The sequence below is a fragment of the Anoplolepis gracilipes genome, chromosome 5 (assembly GCF_047496725.1).
Source record: "Anoplolepis gracilipes chromosome 5, ASM4749672v1, whole genome shotgun sequence".
Classification (NCBI taxonomy): Eukaryota; Metazoa; Arthropoda; class Insecta; order Hymenoptera; family Formicidae; genus Anoplolepis; species Anoplolepis gracilipes.
Window position 1 is genome coordinate 4,325,203 of NC_132974.1, and position 21,859 is coordinate 4,347,061.

The 21,859-nt window shown below is 33.5% G+C and overlaps 4 protein-coding genes across 8 annotated transcripts in view; 2 read left to right on the forward strand and 2 right to left on the reverse strand.

Annotated features, from left to right (window-relative positions):
* The window catches only part of LOC140665786 (protein-L-histidine N-pros-methyltransferase), a 34,220-nt gene extending 28,985 nt beyond the window's left edge, over positions 1–5,235 (forward strand). The window contains exons 3-4 of the mRNA XM_072892328.1: positions 1,880–2,092; positions 4,372–5,235. Coding sequence (XP_072748429.1) covers positions 1,880–2,092; positions 4,372–4,828 — 670 coding nt within the window. The 3' untranslated portion in view covers positions 4,829–5,235. The remainder of the gene's footprint in view (positions 1–1,879; positions 2,093–4,371) is intronic.
* Positions 4,938–10,743, reverse strand: LOC140665783 (uncharacterized). 2 transcript variants are annotated; one of them, XM_072892321.1, is made up of 7 exons: positions 10,527–10,743; positions 9,615–9,857; positions 9,152–9,536; positions 8,600–8,990; positions 8,342–8,464; positions 8,098–8,230; positions 4,938–8,017 (listed from the first exon to the last, which is right to left on the reverse strand). In XM_072892321.1, exons 2-7 carry the CDS (start codon positions 9,854–9,856, stop codon positions 7,969–7,971), a joined length of 1,323 nt encoding a protein of 440 aa, XP_072748422.1. In that variant the 5' UTR covers position 9,857; positions 10,527–10,743; the 3' UTR covers positions 4,938–7,968. The 2 variants fall into 2 exon arrangements, with proteins under 2 accessions (XP_072748422.1, XP_072748423.1); XM_072892322.1 differs by lacking the exon at positions 10,527–10,743 and adding an exon at positions 10,047–10,279.
* Positions 10,744–11,980: 1,237 nt separating this feature from the next.
* On the forward strand, positions 11,981–15,126 carry LOC140666405 (Golgi to ER traffic protein 4 homolog). Its single transcript, XM_072893569.1, has 6 exons — positions 11,981–12,131; positions 12,220–12,298; positions 12,409–12,646; positions 12,725–12,863; positions 13,054–13,194; positions 13,289–15,126. Exons 1-6 carry the CDS (start codon positions 12,019–12,021, stop codon positions 13,545–13,547), a joined length of 969 nt encoding a protein of 322 aa, XP_072749670.1. The 5' UTR covers positions 11,981–12,018; the 3' UTR covers positions 13,548–15,126.
* Positions 15,127–16,072: 946 nt separating this feature from the next.
* Shmt (serine hydroxymethyl transferase) lies at positions 16,073–20,563 on the reverse strand. Of its 4 annotated transcripts, XM_072893567.1 has the most exons (8): positions 20,095–20,223; positions 19,316–19,600; positions 18,102–18,295; positions 17,785–17,996; positions 17,390–17,714; positions 16,799–17,298; positions 16,387–16,580; positions 16,073–16,282 (listed from the first exon to the last, which is right to left on the reverse strand). In XM_072893567.1, the coding sequence occupies exons 3-7, from the start codon at positions 18,290–18,292 to the stop codon at positions 16,414–16,416; spliced, it is 1,395 nt and encodes a 464-aa protein (XP_072749668.1). In that variant the 5' UTR covers positions 18,293–18,295; positions 19,316–19,600; positions 20,095–20,223; the 3' UTR covers positions 16,073–16,282; positions 16,387–16,413. The 4 variants fall into 4 exon arrangements, with proteins under 4 accessions (XP_072749668.1, XP_072749665.1, XP_072749667.1 ...); XM_072893564.1 differs by lacking the exon at positions 19,316–19,600 and having other exon boundaries at positions 20,095–20,563; XM_072893566.1 differs by lacking the exons at positions 19,316–19,600; positions 20,095–20,223 and adding an exon at positions 18,583–18,703.
* Positions 20,564–21,859: the final 1,296 nt, after the last annotated feature.

Genomic DNA, 21,859 nt, shown 5'->3' on the forward strand with positions numbered 1-21,859 from the left:
ATTGTATGCGAGTGGATATGCGCATACAATGGAGCCCAAGAGAAGAGGAGCTGGGAGAGCAAAAGCGGCGAATTAATTGTCGCTCGCGCCGCCGACGAAGCCGCTGCGATCTGCGGGGCCTGATTTGTGAACCGCGCATATATATCACTGAGGGCCACACGCACGCGTATGCGTGAATGTGTCTCTCTTTCTTTCTCTTTCTCTGTCTCTCTCTTTCGTTCTTTTCCACTCGGAATTCGCGACGGAGATTGCGAGGACGATGCGACTATACTGAGATTGCTGCTAGTGGCTGACAATGGAAACAAGCCCAGAAAAGGAGAGGGTACATGGAAGAAAGAAGATACGTGTACGAAGGAGAAACATGGAAGATAAAGAGGGAAGAAAAAAGAGAGAGAGAGAGAGAGAGAATAGGAGAAAGAGGGAGAAGAGTAACAGGAAAGAGGAACGAGGAGAGAAAACAGGAATGAGAATAGGAACGACATACGACGTTGGAGCGGGAAGAAGGAAGATGGGAAAGAGAGGAAGAGGGGTGACTTAAGGATCCGCAGAAAGAAGGAACAAGGTAGAGAAGCTGGACGATACGAAGCTACGAACAATGCGCCAACCGGGTCCGCGAGTTTCCCTCCGTCGTCCCTGCCTCTTCCTTCTTCTCCGTCCCTGTTTCTCGTCGCGCTCTCCGTTTCTCTTCACTCCTTTTCTTATTCTTGTTTATTATTCAATGGGGCCAGAAGGTGCTCGTTAATTGATGGCACCGGCCACAGCCGAACGGCGGTGCGGAAGAAGGAAAGAGGAAACCGAAGGGAGAAAGAAAAGAAATCGAAACGGACGAGGAAAGGAAACGCGGAGAAGGATGAGTGGGAGGAGGGCAACCTCTGGACCACCATCGCCTTATTTATAATGCCGGGGATAACCGAATTCACGATCAAAATCCCGCGTTCCGCGGCATTGATGGATCACCGTGCGCCGCGCGACGTCGCGACGACTCCGGTATTTTCAAATGAACCCGCCCCTTTTTCCTCATGATGCCTCCGCACACGAGAGGAGAAGCCGAGGGATGGGGGTGGAAGCCAGCCGTATTCCCCTGTCCTTTTCTCGCTCACCGTTCTCTCTCCTCCTTTTACCCTGGAATGACATCGACGAATTCCGCGGGGCAACCTGCTGCCGTCTCAGAGATGCCTCAGGGATTCGATTTCTATATGCAGGTGTTCGTTTCTTCGATCGATCGATAGTGAAGGACCGCAAGATCGGATTCTGTCCCAATGTCTTTAAAAAGCAAAAGAATAAGTTAAAAAGAAGTTAGTAAAATAAATACGCGTCAAATTAATTTGATTGAAACATCATGTATTAACGTATTAACAAATTAACATGAATATCCATATTTAAATATAGTTTTTATCTTAAAAAATATAGATTACTTAAATATGTCATACTAAAATGAATTTTTCATTTTAACGAATTTATCTCGTTATATCATCAATTTTAAAATAAAATTATATATTTTCCAATGTTAGAATTATTTCGATAACTTATGCAATTTATATTATTGATTACTACGACATAAAATTTGATCAAAAATAGTTGTCAAAAATGAAAATATCTATTATTCTTTACAATATTTTGATCATCTTCTTATATTTATAATAATCGTTTTTATTTTTTATCTAATTTCACATTTTCAAGTTTTAAATTAATAATTGCTAAGTCTGAAAATAATTATATATATATATATATATATATATATATAAATATATATATAATAATTATAAATATAAATTATTACTAGAATTATTATTAGAAGTAAAAGGATATTTTATTAAACACTTTGTGATTGTGTAGGATAGATGTTATAATGAAAATTATTTTTTTTTAATTGTCGCAGATTGCTCGGCCGTGGCGCGATGCACGTGTTCTCCAGCGAGCAATTTCAAAAGCTAATGGACGCAAGTGGCTTCACGGGTCCCTGGCATTCCTTAGTAGACCTCGGGGCAGGTGATGGCACAACCACCGCCCACGTGGCGCATCTCTTCGAGAAGGTGTATGCCACGGATATCTCACCCCCCATGAGATGGGCTCTGGCGAAGAGGAAATTCACGTATGTAAATTCTATTAAACAGCAGCGAGTCTGGATTCTCTCATATTATTTTGATTTTTAAAATAGTATAGTAATAACGATAAAGATAATAATAAATAATCTTTAGAAAAGTCTATAATAAAACATTGTGATATGTTTATAATAAATCGCGTTTAACTCAATTTTATTTAAATTTAAACTAACATACGAAATATGTTAGAAATTTACATTTTTATTTCTTTTTAATTTCTGATACAAATATAGTTTAATCCATCAATTTCTAAAAATTTCGAAAACTTTGAAAGATTTAATGTCAAATTTTGCGAATACTTTTTTTGTTATTTATGTGTCAATAAAACTTAAATAAAAAAATACATTGCGCGTAAAACTCAGTTTGTTTAAAGTTTGATATTAGTAGATATATTTGAAATTAAGTAAACAAATATTCTGAAATGAATCGTTATTACAGTCATTGTATGTGCATATGCAAAGGCTATTCGATCTGAATATCTTGAAAAGAATCCGTACTGACTGGGCGAGAATTTTTCAACTACAAAGCTCCCTTGCAAGCACAGAGTCGCATGTGCGAGAACGTGAAACAGATTACATTCTTCGAATCGAATACGAGCGACCAAAGGTGGGCGGCGGAATCTCCGTTACTTGAATGTATATTTGCATTTTCTCGGTGACACACAGATTCGCGCGACACGTTTTATTCTCATCACAGTTTAAAGCGCTGTATTCGCAACTTAACGTTTTCGTGTCACTCGTGACAATTATTTAAAATTCCTACATTTATTTACGCCATCGTACATGATAATAATTGCAATGATATTTATAGACTGTTCTACTCGACACACTCTTCAATTTGTTCTTAATTAATTGAAAATTTTTCCATTACAAAAGTTCTCTTAGATCCATAATTTTCTTTTTTTTCTTTTACTTAATTTTCTTACATTAAATTTTTAACAAATTAAAATTTATTTGGAATCAAACGAATGATAAAGTTTTGTTATCTATTATCCTTGAAGCTGCATTCTCAAAAATCTCTTGATTTTCATTTAATGGCTTATACCTTATAACACAGTAATTATTGCCCTTACATTATTATTACGAAAATTCGCCTGCAAAAATCAGATTAAAAGGAGTATAATAAATCTGGATTATTCTGTATAGCTGCAACTGTCTAATTTTTACGAAGATTATGTCGAGAAAGAAAAAAAAGATGCATTCAATTTATGCAAATGAATGTAACGCAAATCAGATCAATAAGAGATCAGTGTGCGGATGTTCGCGGTTACTCGATACAGATTCTCGATAATGTAAGCACGCGTGATTATGCGCGCCGTTCCCGAACGAATTGAAGAGCTATCACGAGCGGTATTATTACGGTTATCTCAAAAACGTGGGTCTCATTATAAAGTGAGATAAGATAATTGATCGGGTTCAGTCCATTCTCGCGTCGAATGATGTATAAAAAAATGGCACGCTCGTCGATACGCTTACATGTCGATACGTAATGTCATCAACACTACTAACATATTTATTGTGCCGAAATAATTGGAGTAGAAGTTTTCAGAGTGGCTTTTATACTATCGACGGGCACCATCGCCACTCGAATTTTAAATGAATGTCCGTGGAATGATGCGACGGATTCATAACTCGCTTTGTAAGAGTCTATCCTATCTTCGAATTTCCTCCGGTTGTTTCGCGTAAATTAGCAGAATAATTAAGTTTTATTGTTCGATCTTCGTTTTTGAAAAATTACATCTCGATATTTGTCAAGAAAGACAAGCAAGACTCAATTTTCACTACGTGACAGACTCGTAATATCTATCTTATTAATTATATCTTTAAGTATGAGAAAACTTTTTCCAGAAAAAAATCTCAATTCCTTCATTGTAATTGTGGATAGTAATCGAAAAACAATCAGAAAATCAATTAAATTCAGTTTCGAGAAAAATTCACAAAATCAAAGTCGACTAATTGATCTCACAATCAGTTTAGTAATTATCACACATATACTTATTATATTAATGAAACTTGTTAAACTATTAACAAGATAATTTGAAGTAATAGAAAGTTAATTTTTAGTTATCATTATTAATGCAGAGAATTTTTTCACACATGTCTATCAAATGTCTTTTTATATTTTCTATATTCTTTCTTAAAACAAAAATGAAATAATGCTGCGAAACGCTAGAATTATAAGAATTGCACACAAACGCTGTAAACATTCAAGTAGCAAAATACAGAAAATCTCTTCTTAACGTATTTTGGTTTTACACGTTTTTGTACAGAGTACTCGATGTGGAGAGATGGCATCAGGAAGCCGGCCCCTTCAATGTCATTCTCTGCTTGAACCTTCTCGACCGTTGTGACCGTCCAAACACCCTACTGAGGCTACTGAGAACTTCACTGGCTCCTGGCGGCAAACTAGTCGTTGCTCTAGTGTTACCATTTAGTCCCTATGTCGAGGTCGGTGAAAGGGGTAATCATAAACCATCGGAATATCTACCGGTGCGAGGAAACAGGCTCGAGACTCAAATAGCCGGACTGATCGATCGGGTTTTCGCTCCGGTGGGTCTGCGATGCCTTGTCTGGAGCAAACTACCGTACCTCTGCGAAGGTGATCTGGGACAGGCGTACTACTTTCTGGACGATGTGATCTTTGTGTTGGAGGCGCAGCCAGTTAATACACGATCCTCCGAATTTGTCGTGATAGATGATAGTGTTTCATCGCAAAAAAACTTTTAGGATTTGAAGCATAGACTACGTGTATGGTGTGAAAAAATAGGACATGGGAGGGAAAGGAAGAGAAATATATAAATAAGGAATAAAGAGAGAGAGAATGATCCGAGACGACTTTTTCACACTTGTAAAAACTTTAATAATTGCTGTCATGAGTTAGAATTATGCGAGAATACAGAAGAGCAATACTGGCAAGCGACGACGAGCTTAATGTGCAGACACAGCGGTTAGCGTTTGGTGTACGAATATCGATTGGCGATCCGAGTTTAAAAAGGGAACAACGGATCTACACAACGGTGCGCATTTTACAATCGTTTATCATCTTACTGTCGAATTCGGTGCGGAAACGTGTATACGGTTTTCTATGGTATAGATAATAACGAGCGCGAGAATAACGAGATCCGGAAACGAAATCTGTATTTATTCTTCTTTTACCTTTTTCTTCGTGTATTTGATTCCGTTCGAGAACGTCCCTCTAGAATCCAAGCCTTTGTGATATGTCTCGCTAATTATTTATAATGATGAACGATTAAATGAACAAAATTATGTTCTCAATAAAGGATATTAAAGTGACTATGTATGTGTATATATGTATGTTATGTATGCCTGTGTGTATGTAATGTCGCAGTGACACTGCAGCGATAAAATTAATCTTTACAAAACGGGTAATGCGAAAAACGAATCGTTTAGATTTTAATGACAATTTAATTAATAGAAACGTAAAACGATGATATCATTAAATTTAAAGTCTACAGCGAATGTAAAGCAGAGAGTAAATACATATACTGCAGTCTTGGGATTTTTGCTTTAAAAAGATAGACTTCTCGTCATACATTTTGAGCAATTGCATGATTGTGTTCAAATAATTAATAGGTAAAGATGGACTATAGATTTATCTCGAACGCAGCCTCCAATATCTCATGAAATTCTATTTTATATATATATATGTCAGATTAACTCTTCTTCTCTCATCAGACTCTGTTTCCGCGCTCCCTTTTTCTCCATTTGGCAAAGTTGCAGCGACTTAGTCATGGATATGCTTAATTGTGCGTCGGTTATACCACCGACCAATTGCGACAAACGGTGGTACGTTTGCATTTTTTTTTACATAATAACTACTATAAGAAATAAGTCCATCTAGTTATTGGAAATACACTTTGGTGTACAACAAGTTATCGTCGAATTGTGAACCATATTTGCTGCCATATATGCTGCTAAGAAGCAGCAGCCTCTTTGTCAATAATATATACGTATATGTATGTCAACAAAAACGCAGTCTATAGAAGCCGGATCTGCGTTCGTTAATTTAAAACAATCCGTGAAAAACAAATAAAGAAAATTCTGTTAATGCGAAAATTATTAAATTGGTCAGACTTGTATTTCTGCATGCATCCCATTTCTAATTGCAATAGATACAGAATGAAAGAGGGAAAATAATATAATATAAAAGAGTAATAATCTGTCAAAAAAGAAATAAAACGAATTAATTAATACTTTGCACATATCATGGATCCGACTCCTAAAATGGTAATCGATCGGCACATTCGCTGCATACGTGTGTAGTAAATATAACAGATACATGTATAGAAAGACATCTTCAACATACGCGCATTCATATAAAATTTTGCTATTTGATAGCCAAAACTCCACATTCTCTCTCAGATACACCACACATGCAGCTCCCACAAAACACAGCCCACGCATTCGAGTGCCGCGCACTATTTTCCATTCGCGGTATACATCGCTTCTTACACGTTCAAAGACGAATGCTTATTACTTTACATTATCGAGAAAGAAGGAAACATTTTATCTCGTATCGTTTATATGCGCATATAACAATCGAGTGGAAAACGGTTTTACTCCTGCAACTGTTACGATATGCCATTTATTCTCGAGGCAGCGATCGATCGAAATCACAAACGCAGTCCTCCAATTCGTAGTTTTTGTCTCGCAAGAATAAAAACGTTTCTGCATAATAATACTTAGTGCACGGTGAAAAGTCTTTGAGCGTCAATGCGAAACCCTTTGAGAGTTTCCTAATCACGCAACGATTTTCGTTCCTTTTCCTTTACTATATATATATGTATATATATATATATATATATATATATATATATATATATATATATATATTAAGAAATAATGTTTCTTAAAAAACATCTATGAATTGACCAATGACTTTTTTACGTGCACACCGCATATACTGCCCATGGAGCTTAAGAAGTAGTGCACAACTTTTAACATTCGTACTCGCGTGCTCGATCAGCGAACAGTATTAGAAATAACAACAATATATATTCATTTTATCCTTAAAAATAAATAATATATAACGCATGCATACCTTTTTGGAAAAAATATATATATAATACATAAATTGAACACAACAATTTTTTTTTGCTAATTGAATAACTACCTTATGTTAATTGAAAGCTACTTTAAAGTATATTATCTTATAAAACAAAATTAAAAACATATACGAAACAAAATAACTTAGTAATTAAAGAAATTGTCATTTCTTTACGCATCTATACTGCAAACGTTTAATATCAATTAGTAGCAAAAGCTTTGTACCAGGCCAATTTAATTTTTGCTTCCGAGACTTAAGCTTATATATGTATAACAATTATATACATAGTATATAAAAAAGTCATTTACGATATATTATTAATCAGGTAATCATTGGAACACAAGCGGCAAAATTGTTAAATTGATACAGTAAAATATAAATGCTGTTCATACTGTGTATTACTTGCATCATAGCATCAATCGACATTTGGTATATATAACGCGGAATTAGTCGGTATATTAGTCACCGAATAAGCCCCATAGGCAGAGCAATTACGATACAAAGTTAGATTACAGCGATGAAATAAAGCTAGTAAGAATCCCTAAGATGACGCGGTGTGAGTGTTTAGTCCTACATATAAATCTTTTTTTTTCTCGCTACTCACGTTTATCACAGTCCACGCATGACTCATTTTATCTCTTAGTATTTGAAGTCCTAAACGCCAACAACTTTTTTGAGCAATCCATCGGGTTGTTTAGATACGAAACACCCAGCTAATCAATAAACATCTTGTGACTAGAACATCATAGAGCGCAAAAAGACGAAACTCTGTCTGTCGCGAGTAAAGCGAAGACGACGCTTAATCTAACTTACGCTGCTCGCACAATTCTTCTATTGCACCAGCTTTTCTGTTAAAATAAGAAAACAACATTAATGAATTAACAATAAGAACTAAAAAGGTATATGTTATAAATATTAAAATACTTACAAGGATGACAAGTAAGGAGTACCAGTGTGATCTAATCGGTGTTTATCTTCATTCTTCCAGCTCGAAACTGGTATATGTGGAGGTGGCAAGAAACTTCTCAAGGATTGTATAAGCTGTATTGTATCGACCAATGCTGCAATTTGATAAAGAGAATCGATATAAAATTTTGCAGTGCAATAAATTTATGGTGAAAAAAAGAAAAGTAAAGAAGAGAGAAAAACAACTTGTAAAGAATTGAAATTACTTTTCTGCAAAGCCTCAGATTGCTTGCCGTATGGTTTGCACATCGCCGGCCGTACACAAGCTTTCATCCTTGCCATGTTTTTCATCACCTCTGCAAAAGCACGCACAATCTTGTCTTGACCACCTGATAATAAAAATAAATCCAACATATACATACATTAATATAATTTTAATGTTTTTTAGAATACATTTGAAAAGTATTACATCAGACATGCATTATATCACGTATATACATTGTGTTATATATATGCTTAATCACCTTCCGAATTTGCAGATGATGATCGAGTTCCCTTTTCACTTTCTAAAGGCCATGCACCATTGTGCAATGCCAACAGATCTTTATTGGCATTTCCTATTCCTTGTAAGTTTCCTAAACCAAGTCCTGTGAGATTGTCCAAGTTATCCAAATTATTGCGTAAGAAGTCTGTCAACTTATGATCGGAAATTGGTATATTAGGTATTAGAGATTCATAATGCTGCTTGCTAGATGACACTTTTTTCTCTTGCGATACAGGCCGATGCGGAATATTTAATGATGGACGGCTTGGAGGACGTTGAAGATTCATTTGATTGCCAGCATTTCTCATCTCCGCTAAATCTGCTGCGGATCCTCCTCCCAAATGCGTATTCGGATTAGCACTACCTAGTGTCTACAAGTAAACATTAAATAAATAAATAAATGTGTGTGTGTATGCATATTAAATACATATACACATATTAAAAATGAATAATTAAATTTAAAAACTCAATTCGTATAATAGCAAGTAAAAAAAATAGAAACATAAAACTATCGCATAAGAATTTTACTCACTGCCTGAAAATCTGTACTATGTGAAAAACCACTACGCAAAAGAGACGCAGTCGCTTCATTTTCCTGGATATAAGTCGGTGCCATGTGACCCATCTTCTGAGTGAGTTCTAGTTGATTTTTGTAATAACGACAAGCAGGATTGGGACAATTTTGCACGACTTCTACGATAAATTCCTTTTCCATTCCAAAACATTCTCTTCCGATGGTATAAGACTCCATAACTGCTCTGACTGTACTCTCCAAGCCCAAATGTAAACCATGCGGTCCATTCATATGTTTCAACATAACAGCATTAGCAAAGTGTTCATAGGGAAGTATTATTTTTCCATTCTCTCTGAGGACTAGTCTTCCCTGCGAATCCAATGCTACTCGAGATGCCATCATCCTGTAAATAAATTAAACATAACAAATATTTTACATAAACAAGTTGTATTTATGTATACTAATAACAAAATATCCTTACTGTAAGTAAGCAGCGCTTGGCATCATCGAGGCATCCTTAAATTCCGAAAAACATTGTAGCAGTTCGATACTAGGATTCCATCCCTTATTTTGCAAATATGCTTGTAACAACATATACATCTTCTCTGTGACATAACCAGCACTGCTTGGTGTAGCAGAGTAGCTTGACCCTCCACCTGGTGGACCCATTTCGGTTTGCATACCTTTGGCAACAATGTTCTTCATAGTTTCCGCCAAGTCCATTCTGTATGCATGTATAATTGGATATATAAATCTCTTGTCGCAATAAAATTTTTTTATAAACATAAAATAAATCCTCCTGATATATAAAATCTAACGTAATATTTAACATCACACTTGTGTATATTATAAAAAGGATGATCCTCCAAGCACAAGAGGTACCTATGCATAATAAATAAAAAAGTAAACGTACACAAATAGACATTTAACAATCAGCCAATCGATATACGCCTCGATAATTTCCCGTTCACCCGTTATCGTGCGCGATTCCACGACTCGGAGAAGAGTCGTCGGGATCTCGCCGGTGAACGTCAGCGGACATTATCGAGGACGTTGACGCGCTGAGATTCCCGCTGTACGGAACCCGAGTACGGTGTCTCATCGCGAACCCGTCCATCCGAGATAACCGAACGCGCGGTTTGCCGTGCTCGAGTCAGTCTTCGACGACGACGCGTAACCTTCACCGTCGTCGTCGTCGACGTCGTGAGCGTCCGGAGCGACGACGCCGAGTGCGCTTGCCGCGGCTCTCTCATTGAGCACGGCCATTGTTATCGTTCCGAAGCGAGCCGGCGGAACCGATAAAAAAGTGCTCGGCCGCGAGCGAGCCACCGCCCCCCTTCCGACAACGCGCAGGGGGAGACCGCACAACGTACTCTCGGAGTAGTACACTCACCCCGTATCGCCGCCACCGCTGCTCCACTCACGTGGCGTAGCCGGATAGCCCCAAGAGCCTGTCCGTCGCCGCTAATCACCCTTACTCGGCATCGCCTAATTAATTAAGCGCCTCCGGATCACATTTGCAAATAACATAAATCGCGATAATTATTTCCGCGAGGGTCACTTGCACGGTCCGCCGCCAGGGGCGCCCCGCGTTCTACGCGCTTTTCGGCATTACTCGTGTGTACATACACTCGCGTGGAGCCTTACGTATGTGTATGTGTATGTGTGTATAGACGTGTGCCAGGGTACGTGCGTGTGCGCGTACACACGGACGACCCGGCTGCGCTTACGCGACGCCACTTTGCGCATTTATCAATATTACTTTTTGCAATTGATATATTACGCCGCCCTCTCTGCGACCGGCCCGGTACACGAATTAAACCAACCGCCCGCCCGCGCGCGCGCGCGCATCCTCGCCGTCTCTCGGCTCTCGGCTCCGAAAATTGCGCGCGGTCGTTGAACCCCATTGAATCATTTCCCAAACGCGACATCGATGCGATATCAAGTATTATTAGATTGAAAAAAATTACTGTAATCATACAATACAATGATGATTATATATTAAAACCATGTATAAAGACTTTTCTGTTAATTATATCATATTTTTTTTTATTTGTACAATATGTTGTGGGTGTAAGAAAATTCGAAAACTGATTATGTTTTCTCGATGAATCATTTGACTTACACAAGTGCACGGTGCACTTATTTTATATATTCTTATTTATGTCGTTATATATAAATATATATATATATTTTGACACGTATTTTCAAAATGTACTTTTAATAAATACGCGCATTTATTTCTAAAATTTCTATAGTGTAAGTAATGTAAACTATATGCTAAATACGCGCGCTTTTATCGATAAAAGCACATTCTGAATATAAAATAAACACTTGATTAAATAATGCCATATGAATGTTATATGTAGCATATTTAGCATATTATTGAATTCAATATACGTATATAGAAGCTTAATAGTAGAACAGAGCTATGAAATATGAAAAGAGTTAATCGATAAAATACCAAAATACATTAGTACCAAAATATAGTTTGTCACGCGATGTACGAGACTATACATCAATATCGCGCATGATTTATTAAAACGCAATAACAATAAATGATGATTGTCCATTTTTAGTGCGACACGCACGTGTCACCGTGATTTCATCGAGGCGTAAATTTCCTAATCGCACTTTATACATACATACACTCGGCATCAGGAATGCTTTAACATACGAATTTCTATACATATCAAAACGCACACTCGTATATGTATATGCAAAATATATAAATAATTCCTAACGCCGAGCGTGCATACACGCATACATAATCTCTTTGTAAGCACGTACGCTTTCGAAAATTTAAATTACACATGTAATAGATCGCGCGACATTGATGCCAACCTTATGTACATACAGTCCCGAAGTTCCCAAATAGTGTAAACATGGCCTCGCGGTATAGTCACGGTGTTCAGCGAGTTTTGGCAAAATTAGAAGCGTCAATAAACTCGGAAAATTATTATGAGGCTCATCAGATGTACAGAACTTTGTATTTCAGGTGAGCCAGCTGATCCGATCGCCTCGCGCCGTCAAAGCGCGCTCCCGCTCACGTAAACCTCTGCTCGTTTAACCTCCTACGCTTACAGATATCTCAGCCAGAGAAAATACTCGGAACTTTTGGAATTGCTATACAATGGGTCAATGGTTTTATTACAGCACGAACAGGTAAGTAAATATCCCTTGAGTCTTCTTATGGAATGCCTTTGAAATTTTATAGCTTTTAAAAATAAAAAGAATTTTATAGACATCGTGTTGCAACCGTATATTTATTGTAGCATGCAAGTGGAGCCGACTTAGGAATCTTATTTATCAATGTTTTAACACAATCCGGAACGGAACCCACGCAAAGCTTCTTCGAGAAGATCACGAGCTTGTTCAGCTTAATGAGTCCTGCATCACCGGAAAGAGAAACGTTTGTGCAACTGGCACTTAAATGGAGCGTAAAGAATACAGTTTCTAATAAAACTGGTCATCCAGATTTGCATCAAAAGATAGCTCAAGTTTTTTGGAGAGGTACTATTGAAACTGGCATTAATTTGTGATTAAGTCACTTTATACATTATTCATAAAGAATTTATTTTTTTGAACCAGAAAAGAATTACATAATGGCAAGGCAACACTTTATACATAGTAGAGATGGCTCTGGATGTGCAGCAATGTTGGTCGAACTTCACGAGCAACGTGGGTACATGAATGAAATAGACCTCTTCATAGCTCAAGCAGTCTTACAGTAAGCATGTTGTCAATTGACATTCTTATGTCAATTTTAATGTTACAAATATTGAAATGTAGTATAGAAAGAAAAGTATAAAATAATATTAAAAAATTTATGAGATAAAAAAAGAAAATTAACGAAAGATATTATTTAACTTAAAACAATATTTATTTGTAATTATAGCAGAATTATGAATTTATCTTAGGTATCTTTGTCTACAAAACAAAGCAACGGCACAAGAGGCCTTTAATTCTTATACTTCAAGGCATCCAAAAATAAATAGTGGCCCGCCATATCTTCTTCCTTTATTAAACTTTTTATTTTTTCTATTAAAAACAATTGACAGGTAGGTTGTATTTTATAATATTCAATAGATATATTGTACATTTTTATTGTGATAAGTTTATTTCAAATTTCATTTTAATTTATATTTTTTCCAGTGGTAAACTAGCAGTGTTTACAATTCTTTGTGAACAGTATCAGATATCTTTAAATAGAGATCCGTATTATCGACAGTACTTAGATAAAATAGGTCAACTCTTTTTCAATATTCCACCTCCACGTCCACGTAATCAAGGATTATTCGGTTCGTTATTACAATCTTTTTTCAATGGCCTGGAGGACGACGACTCGGATGAGGAACAACGAAATGCAGCTTCAACTTCACATGCTGCACAAGATGCACAAGAACTTGATTGATTAAAGGTGAGGCAACACTGTGCAGTGTGATACTGAATATGAAACTTTTAGATATTATTTCTTAATCCAAATACTTTCACCGACTGCTCCCGTGTTATCAAATAATAATAAAGTTTCAAATCGTAAATATTATGTTTGCAATTGAAAAAAAAAATAGTAATTCTGGTTTATATGTGTGTGAGTGTGTCCTGATCACTGAGAGAAAAATTGGGACGATTTTTCTTGTCAAAAGGAAATTAATCAAAGTTTGTAAGTTATATACATATACTGAATTCATGATAGTAATATTACACATTAGAAATTGACATTCTAATGACCTTGTCTTTTTACATCATTATTCTAATTATTTTATATATAGCTAATTAGAGCTAATTTTATACATATTCTTTGTCTTTTAATCAAATAAAACAAATGTGCAATAATATAGTGTATTTTTGCATAATATAAGTTCAGTCTAGAACAAAACCAAGTAAAATTCAAAATTAATAATATATAACAATATTAATGATATTATCAAGAATAATAATAAATATATATCTTGATAAATATAACAAATGATAATATTATTGATAATATATACAAAATTTTATAGAAACTAAATTTTAGTTAAAATCATACTTTATAAGATAAGGAAGGAGAATAAGTTTTCTGGGGGAAAAAATTAATATTTGCGTGTTATTCCTATATAGACTATTTATGAATTCAATAATTATATACTTTGAATAACTTTGAATAAATTCCTCGTCATTAGCTAAAACCTGTATACCATATATATAATCACATCAATGTATACCTGCGTGTAATTGCTGGGAGATCAAAGATTTATTTTATATAAACTACAACACGCGTATGACAAATAAATGTGACATAATTATAGCTTCCATAAAAAGAACACTTAATGAGATTGCTTGTTGCTTGTGTTGAAAAACATCGAGGACATAAATTATACTCGGAGTAACAAGTAATATGTCTATTTATTCAATTCTATACGAACGAACTTTAGAATTCCAACGAAAAACAGATATTTAAATAAAACGACCACCACTATGTAATAAAGTTCTTCACAGCATTAATTTTAATAAAAGTAATATAATATTGCTGTGTATTAAAAGGAAATGGAAGCGTAAACAATATTCAGCTAATAAATTAACTTTGTAATAAATATATCCTTCTATATACACACATGTAAGTACATTGAAAAAACATTTTTGATTTTTATATTACCTGTCATTTTATCATAATTATTTAAGATGCAAAGTTATATGTTATGTCAATTTGTGATAATTAAACCATTCTCTTTCGTATTTATTATATAACAATCCAAAAATTTATACACAAATGATTTTTTATGCAAAAATTAAATAATGTATATTAATTTAATGTAAAGTAATATTATACGCATAATATTAATTTAATACTTTCGATTATATGCTATTATTCTAAAATAGATATTCTATACATGGATATCACATCACAGGCAGATCACGTGTGAGAATGCAAGATTAGTACTTTGAAAAATTAATTTAGATATTATATTTGTATAAATCACTTGAAGAAAAAATATAATGACAAATAACAAGAGTTGCTCGATATATTATTCTAAATAGCAGTTGCTCTTTTTGTCCATTTCTAGAAACATTTAATTTAACAATTGTATATGAACTGAATGAAGTGTGCAAATATGCCTGTTTCATTGTGTTCCTAATTAAAGATATTTACTGTCTTACAAGCATCATTGATATTCACATAACTTCTTTTAAGCTATATCACCCATATTCTTGAAAAATTTTTTTATCTCAATATATTCATCTAAATTTATATTATTATATTTACAAATAATTATTCATTTATCAAACAAGCAATTGCATAGAGTGATAAATGCATTAACTTTTTTACAAATGTAATCAATGTGAAAACAATATATTAAAAGAAAATGATAAAATCGATGATTATAGATGATAATTAGAAATGACATGTTGTAAAGTATATAACAAAGAAGTATCAATATGAAAACATCTTGATCATATATTGATAATAAAATTGATAATTAAAACTGAATTAAGTGTGCAAATATGCCTTTCATCATGTTCCTAATTAAAGATATTTGTTATCTTACAATATAATCATCATTGATATTCACATAACTTCTTTTAAGCTATATGGCCCATATTCTTAAAATATATTCTTCAAAAACTTTTTTATCTTAATATATTCATCTAACTTGATAGTATTATATTTGCAAATAATTATTCATCTATCAAATAGACAATTGCATAGAGTGATGAATGCATTAACTTTTGTACAAATGTAATCAATGGGAAAAAAATATATTAAAAGAAAATAATAAAATCGATTATTATAAATGATAATTAGAAATGACATGTTGTAAAGTATATAAAAAAGAAGTATCAATATGAAAACATCTTGATAATCATATATTGATAATAAACTGAGTATTGATAATAAAACTGACTATGGATAATAAAATTGATAATTAAAACCGAGGTCGGATATATGAAATATAATTTTGTGATAGTGTTTATTTAAATATTTATATTTATCAAAAAATACTTACAATCAATTTTTATTACAAAGTTGTTAAAATAACAAATTAAACAGATATAGATATATTCTATATTATTTTTGTAAGAAATTACCCTATATTCCATAGTATTAATAGAAAACTTGAATAGCAGGATATTCACAAATTTTATCATCTGGACTATGATACAAATCTGTAAAAAAACGCAATTTGATTTAATGTATAAATAATGGAATATAAAATAAATAGGAGCATTGTAAAATATTTTTGAAATTTACATTGAGCAAATCTACTTACGAAGTAAATGCTGCTGCTGCTGCATAATTAATATATTTCGTTACCAGGCATTGAAAATTGCTTTGCAAAGGTTTCCACTTCCTCCTTTAGTGTCGCAACTTTTGCTTTAATATTTTCATCAGTACTTAATACTTGCTTGAAATCAGGCAACTTCGGTCCCGAAATAGCGCTCACTTCCTTAGAAAGCTGCAATCCTACAAGAAAATAATATAAAATTTATTATACGAAATCGCATTATACTTAGATTTCTACTTAAATTACAATGTTTGATTTATTAATGCTCAAAAACTATCCCTCGAAAAAAATATGGTAAATATATAATAAATATAAATATATATTAGCAGTACTTCTCGTAATTTGACAATCAAAATCACACCGAGCACTAACGAGTTTTCAAAAGATTCAGTATTACCTTTATGTATAAAAGCGGCGACTTGGTCAATGTCTTCCTCGATTAAGCCCCGAGTAGTAAGTGCGGGTGTTCCTAATCTAATTCCGCTAGGATTCAATGCACTTTTATCACCGGGAACAGTATTTTTATTGCAAGCAATAGAAATATCTTCCAGAATTTTTTCTGCTTTTGCACCGGTGATACCCGTCGATCGTAGATCTACCAATAGCATATGGACGTCTGTGCCATGGGTACTGATATTATAACCGTAATCTTGTAATTTGGCACACAACCTCTTCGCATTAGCCGCTACTTGTTTTTGATAAGCGATAAATTCTGGTGTTTTAACTTGTTTCATAGTGGTGGCTATACCAGCGATAGCATGATTATGAGGCCCGCCTTGAAGGCCCGGAAAGACTGCCTGATTAATTTTACTCTCTAAGTCGTACATAATCTTCTTGCCATCCTTTGCAACACTTCGGACGCCTTTTCGGTAGAAAATAACACCAGCGCGTGGACCTCTGTACAAAGAAGATATGTCTCGTTATTATTTTAATCGCTACAATGAAGATATATGTAAACTTGTAAAAAATTACTAGAAGATATATCTACCGTAAAGTTTTATGCGTAGTTGTCGTAACAACATCACTATGTTCAAAAGGACCTGGTATTACACCAGCGGCAACCAATCCAGAGACGTGAGCCATGTCACTGAAGAGATAAGCATTATTCTCGTCGGCGATTTCGCGGAAACGTTTATAGTCTAGACACCTGCTATAGCAAGAAACTCCAGCGATGATGACTTTCGGTTTGAATAATCTCGCCTGTTTCGCGAGCCCATCGTAATCGATGTAACCACTCTCAGGATCAACTTTATACGGCATCGATTCGAAGAAAATAGATGTAGCGGAAATCTTCTTGTTTACCGTGAAGAAGCCTATATAACGCATGATTAAAGTTTATAAAATAGTTTGGTAGCTGTATTGATTTATTATTCAAATTCTTGCCATGAGTAAGATGGCCACCATCCGGCAAATCTAAACCCATTATACGTCCGTGAGGTTCCATTAAGCCGGTGTACACTGCGAAATTTCCCGGGCTTCCTGAGTAAGGTTGTACGTTACAGCCCCATTTTTCAGGATCTAAGTTGAAGGCTTCCAATGAGCGTTTTTGCGCCAATAATTCGATTTCATCGATATATTCGTTTCCACCGTAATACCTGTAAACATATAAATATATGTATAAATAGATGTATATAACAGTCAAGTGATAAGTATTTAGAAGAGAAATGGTCTGAAAGAGCAGTCGCGATCCAAAAGCTTGCCTTTGGCCAGGGTATCCCTCGCTGTATTTATTGTGCAAGCACGAACCTAGACACTGTAGAACACTGAGAGATGTAAAGTTTTCACTGGCAATCATTTCTAGACCGCAATCTTGTCGTTTCTTCTCCTTTTTCATCAATTCGAAAAGCTCGGGATCAGTGTCCCAAAGATTATTATGGAGTATTCCTGCCATTTTCTGTCAACAATCAAAGAGTTTTTATATCAATTATAATTCCAATTTTACTTTATTTTAATTATATATTTTAATTATATATTTTTACATATACATATATAATTATTTATTACACTTTATTTTATTTTACTACAATTTAATATTTATTCAATATATATATAATTGCATACATATTTTTTACATTTTATTTATGCAGAAATGAACAGTTATAAAATTATAATTATTATATCTAAATAACAATAATAACTCTGTCATTTTAAATTATATAAATTTATTTAATTTGACATTACTTTATCGTGATGAATTTATACCAATAAATTGTATAACAAAGTTTCGTTAATCCACACTTTGAATCACTTAAAAAGCGAATGTGCTACCTCGAGTGAAACTCAATGTCATATAAAACATACCTCATATGTATGTATTGGACTCATATACTTCATCAAAGTTCAAAGTTTTCTTTGATAACCCCACACATAGTGTAATGATAACGACAAACATATTATGTGTATCAACATGTTTTGGAACATATAGTGATCGATTACAATTCATCGTTTCTCAACAGTCTATACTGGATAAATCAATCTTTCTAACGAGTATTATGCGATAAATATATTAATGTTAACGCAAAGACAAATAAAATAATTAAGATAATTTCCAATAAATTAAAAATACACGTCTTATCTAAATTAAATAAAAATATTATCAAATAATTTTCTTCTAATTTTTATATACTGATCAGTCGTAATAATATTTATATCAATTTCTGTGTAACGTATATAATCGCACGTATCAGATAAAAATACAAACATAACAATAATTCTTAATTTATAGAAAGGGAATTAAATCGTGAAATAGGAAAAAGAATTAGAAAAAAATTAATTACACGAATGCAATGTAAAAAAAAAATATTTTATATGTATATAATTATGAATAAATATTTAATTACAATGACGAAAAGAAAGTTCGATATTATTTTACTTTCAAATCTGAAAATATTTAATCGTGTTCAAATATACAAACCTATATTAAAATTTCTTCACAAAAATTTCACAGCATTCAAAACTTTAAAGAATTGTTTTTATGATGTTTTTTCTGTATCAACAAATTCGAAAATTTATTATTTGATTGAATAATATATAAATCACTGCTTTTTTCTTATATATGATTTTCACATCATTTCATCGTCCATTCAATCAATAGCACTGTCTAAGTGTTGATCAAGATACTTAAGAAAATTACATGGAATTATTTTGTAACAACGAGATTATCATATGACTCAAACTATGAAAAAACGTCCTATGATATCTGTAAATTCAAAACTAGCAGTTATAATATTATAAAGTAAATTTTGATATAAAGTGTAATTTCATTAATTTAACACAATAAAATATATACATATATTTTCTTCGATATCACGTTCGATATATACAATAAAAATTGAGCGATCGACTTTATGAAACCCGATTTTATCTGATAAGAATATTATAATTGTAAGAAAATCGATCTCGAAAACAATCAAAAAATTTGTATCGACACTGTAGAGGAGTGGGAGATTTTGAAAAACAAGCTTTTGTGGAAAAGATTTCCGTTCGCTCTCTCTGCTACGACCTATGTATATTCCGAATCGACAACACGTGTTTTGAGTACCGCGGTTAAGAGAATAAAGTTTTTTTTTAAATTTGAGATATTCAAGTTTTCAGTTATTTAAAGAAAAATTACTGACTCTCTTACATAATTGTCAATCACAAAACGACCGTTACTTTTGCCGCCAAAATTTTAACATAAGGATTTTTACTTACTCTCTCCGGTACGCGACACGTAGTTGCAAGATGTATACTTCTGCAAGAGCCATAGACGGTTAGGACATGTCCTTGAGCGGCGAAATTCTTTATACGGTGGCTTCGGGCCCATAAAAGGTTCTCAACCAATTGAAAACCACGACGATTCAAACTCAACCAATTCCCGGCCATTATCGTGGATATACTGACAGTAAACAGCTGAGATCGAGAGCGTGCGTACCGCGTGTATATTCACTGCACGTGATGTAACTGATGTTTTGCACGTGATTTAGCGTTTTCTTAACACGTTTTTGCTTCGTCGATCGGACGACTTGATACATGCGATTTCTACTTACAAACTCAAAGCACACTATGAATGGCACTACGTCTAAAGGACAAAAATCCAAAAAGAATAAAAACCAAATCATAATGCTCGGTTTTTTCTTCTTTGTTGGATTACCATCTTCCAGCCACAGTACAAACATATATGATTTTATGACATTATTTGTTGACACTATTTATTGACTTCGACCATTGTATTTCAGGAGACTCCGATGACGCACACTGTGCATTAAATAAAGAACGGGAGTGAAATGTGCCTTGCGCATGTCTTGACGTCATAAGCGCGCCACATACAATTATTTTAAGTTTGGAGTCTAAAATATTTTTCGAAACTCTTTAGACAAATTTTTAAACATTAAGGATTATAAAAATATTTTTCAAAAGATTAATGTTTAAGAAATATTATTTGTTTATTTATGTAATTCTTTCGTAGTTAAATCTTAATATTTTTCATTCTCTCTTTCTTTCTTTCTTAAAAATGAAACATATTTTTTATATATTTTTTATTACATATAATTCTCTAATTTAGATTCTTATTTATATTTTTATTTTACGATACAATTTTACTCGTTTTCGATTTTTATTCGTTTTCTCTTATAATATTCTATTACATATATAATTTTTTACTTCTAAGACTCATGATTAAAATATTGTATATTATTTAATCCGGTTAAAAGATCGTATATTATTTAATCTAAATTATATTATTACATCATCAATTATATATACCAATAAGATATCACATTTCATAATAAAACACTTCAGCTTCCAATTAACGAGCCTATGATGTATATTTCCACATATAGCGACAAATATATTAAAATTCTATTAAGATTCACGATTAAATACTCACAATTTTTCACAAGAACGGTTTTTTCATTATGTTAAAAAAGAAAGAAAAAAAGATATGTTTACACGTAATGTAAAATTTGCGTGAATAATAATTTGAAACGAGTTCTAATCGCAAAACGGCTTGTTTCGACGGCAGACAAGTTGTAAACTAGTAAAGGCGAATTACGGAATTCGAAAGTAAGTGAACGATCGATGACTTTTTCTCGTTCTACCTGGACCGCTGTTCACCAGCCAATCTAGTCGACATGTTTATCAAGATAGACTTCCAAATGCTTTCCCTTATCACATACGCTTAGTTTTTCGTGATATTATTGTTACTTTTATCGCAAGCTAATTTTAATTTGTTGTTTTATTGAGACATTTTTTTTCACTTACTAAATATATACATATATAATCAAATATTTGCAGAGTAATAATTTAATCTGAAATAATTTTTAGAAAAAAATCTGTAATATATTTTGCATTGTAAAATGAAATAAGCAATCAAATAGAGCTGTGGTATTGTCTATGGTCTATGTGATTATCACATTAATTTCTTTTTAATTTATCACAAAAACAGTGTCAATGTCCGCATGTCTGTTTGTAGTATTGC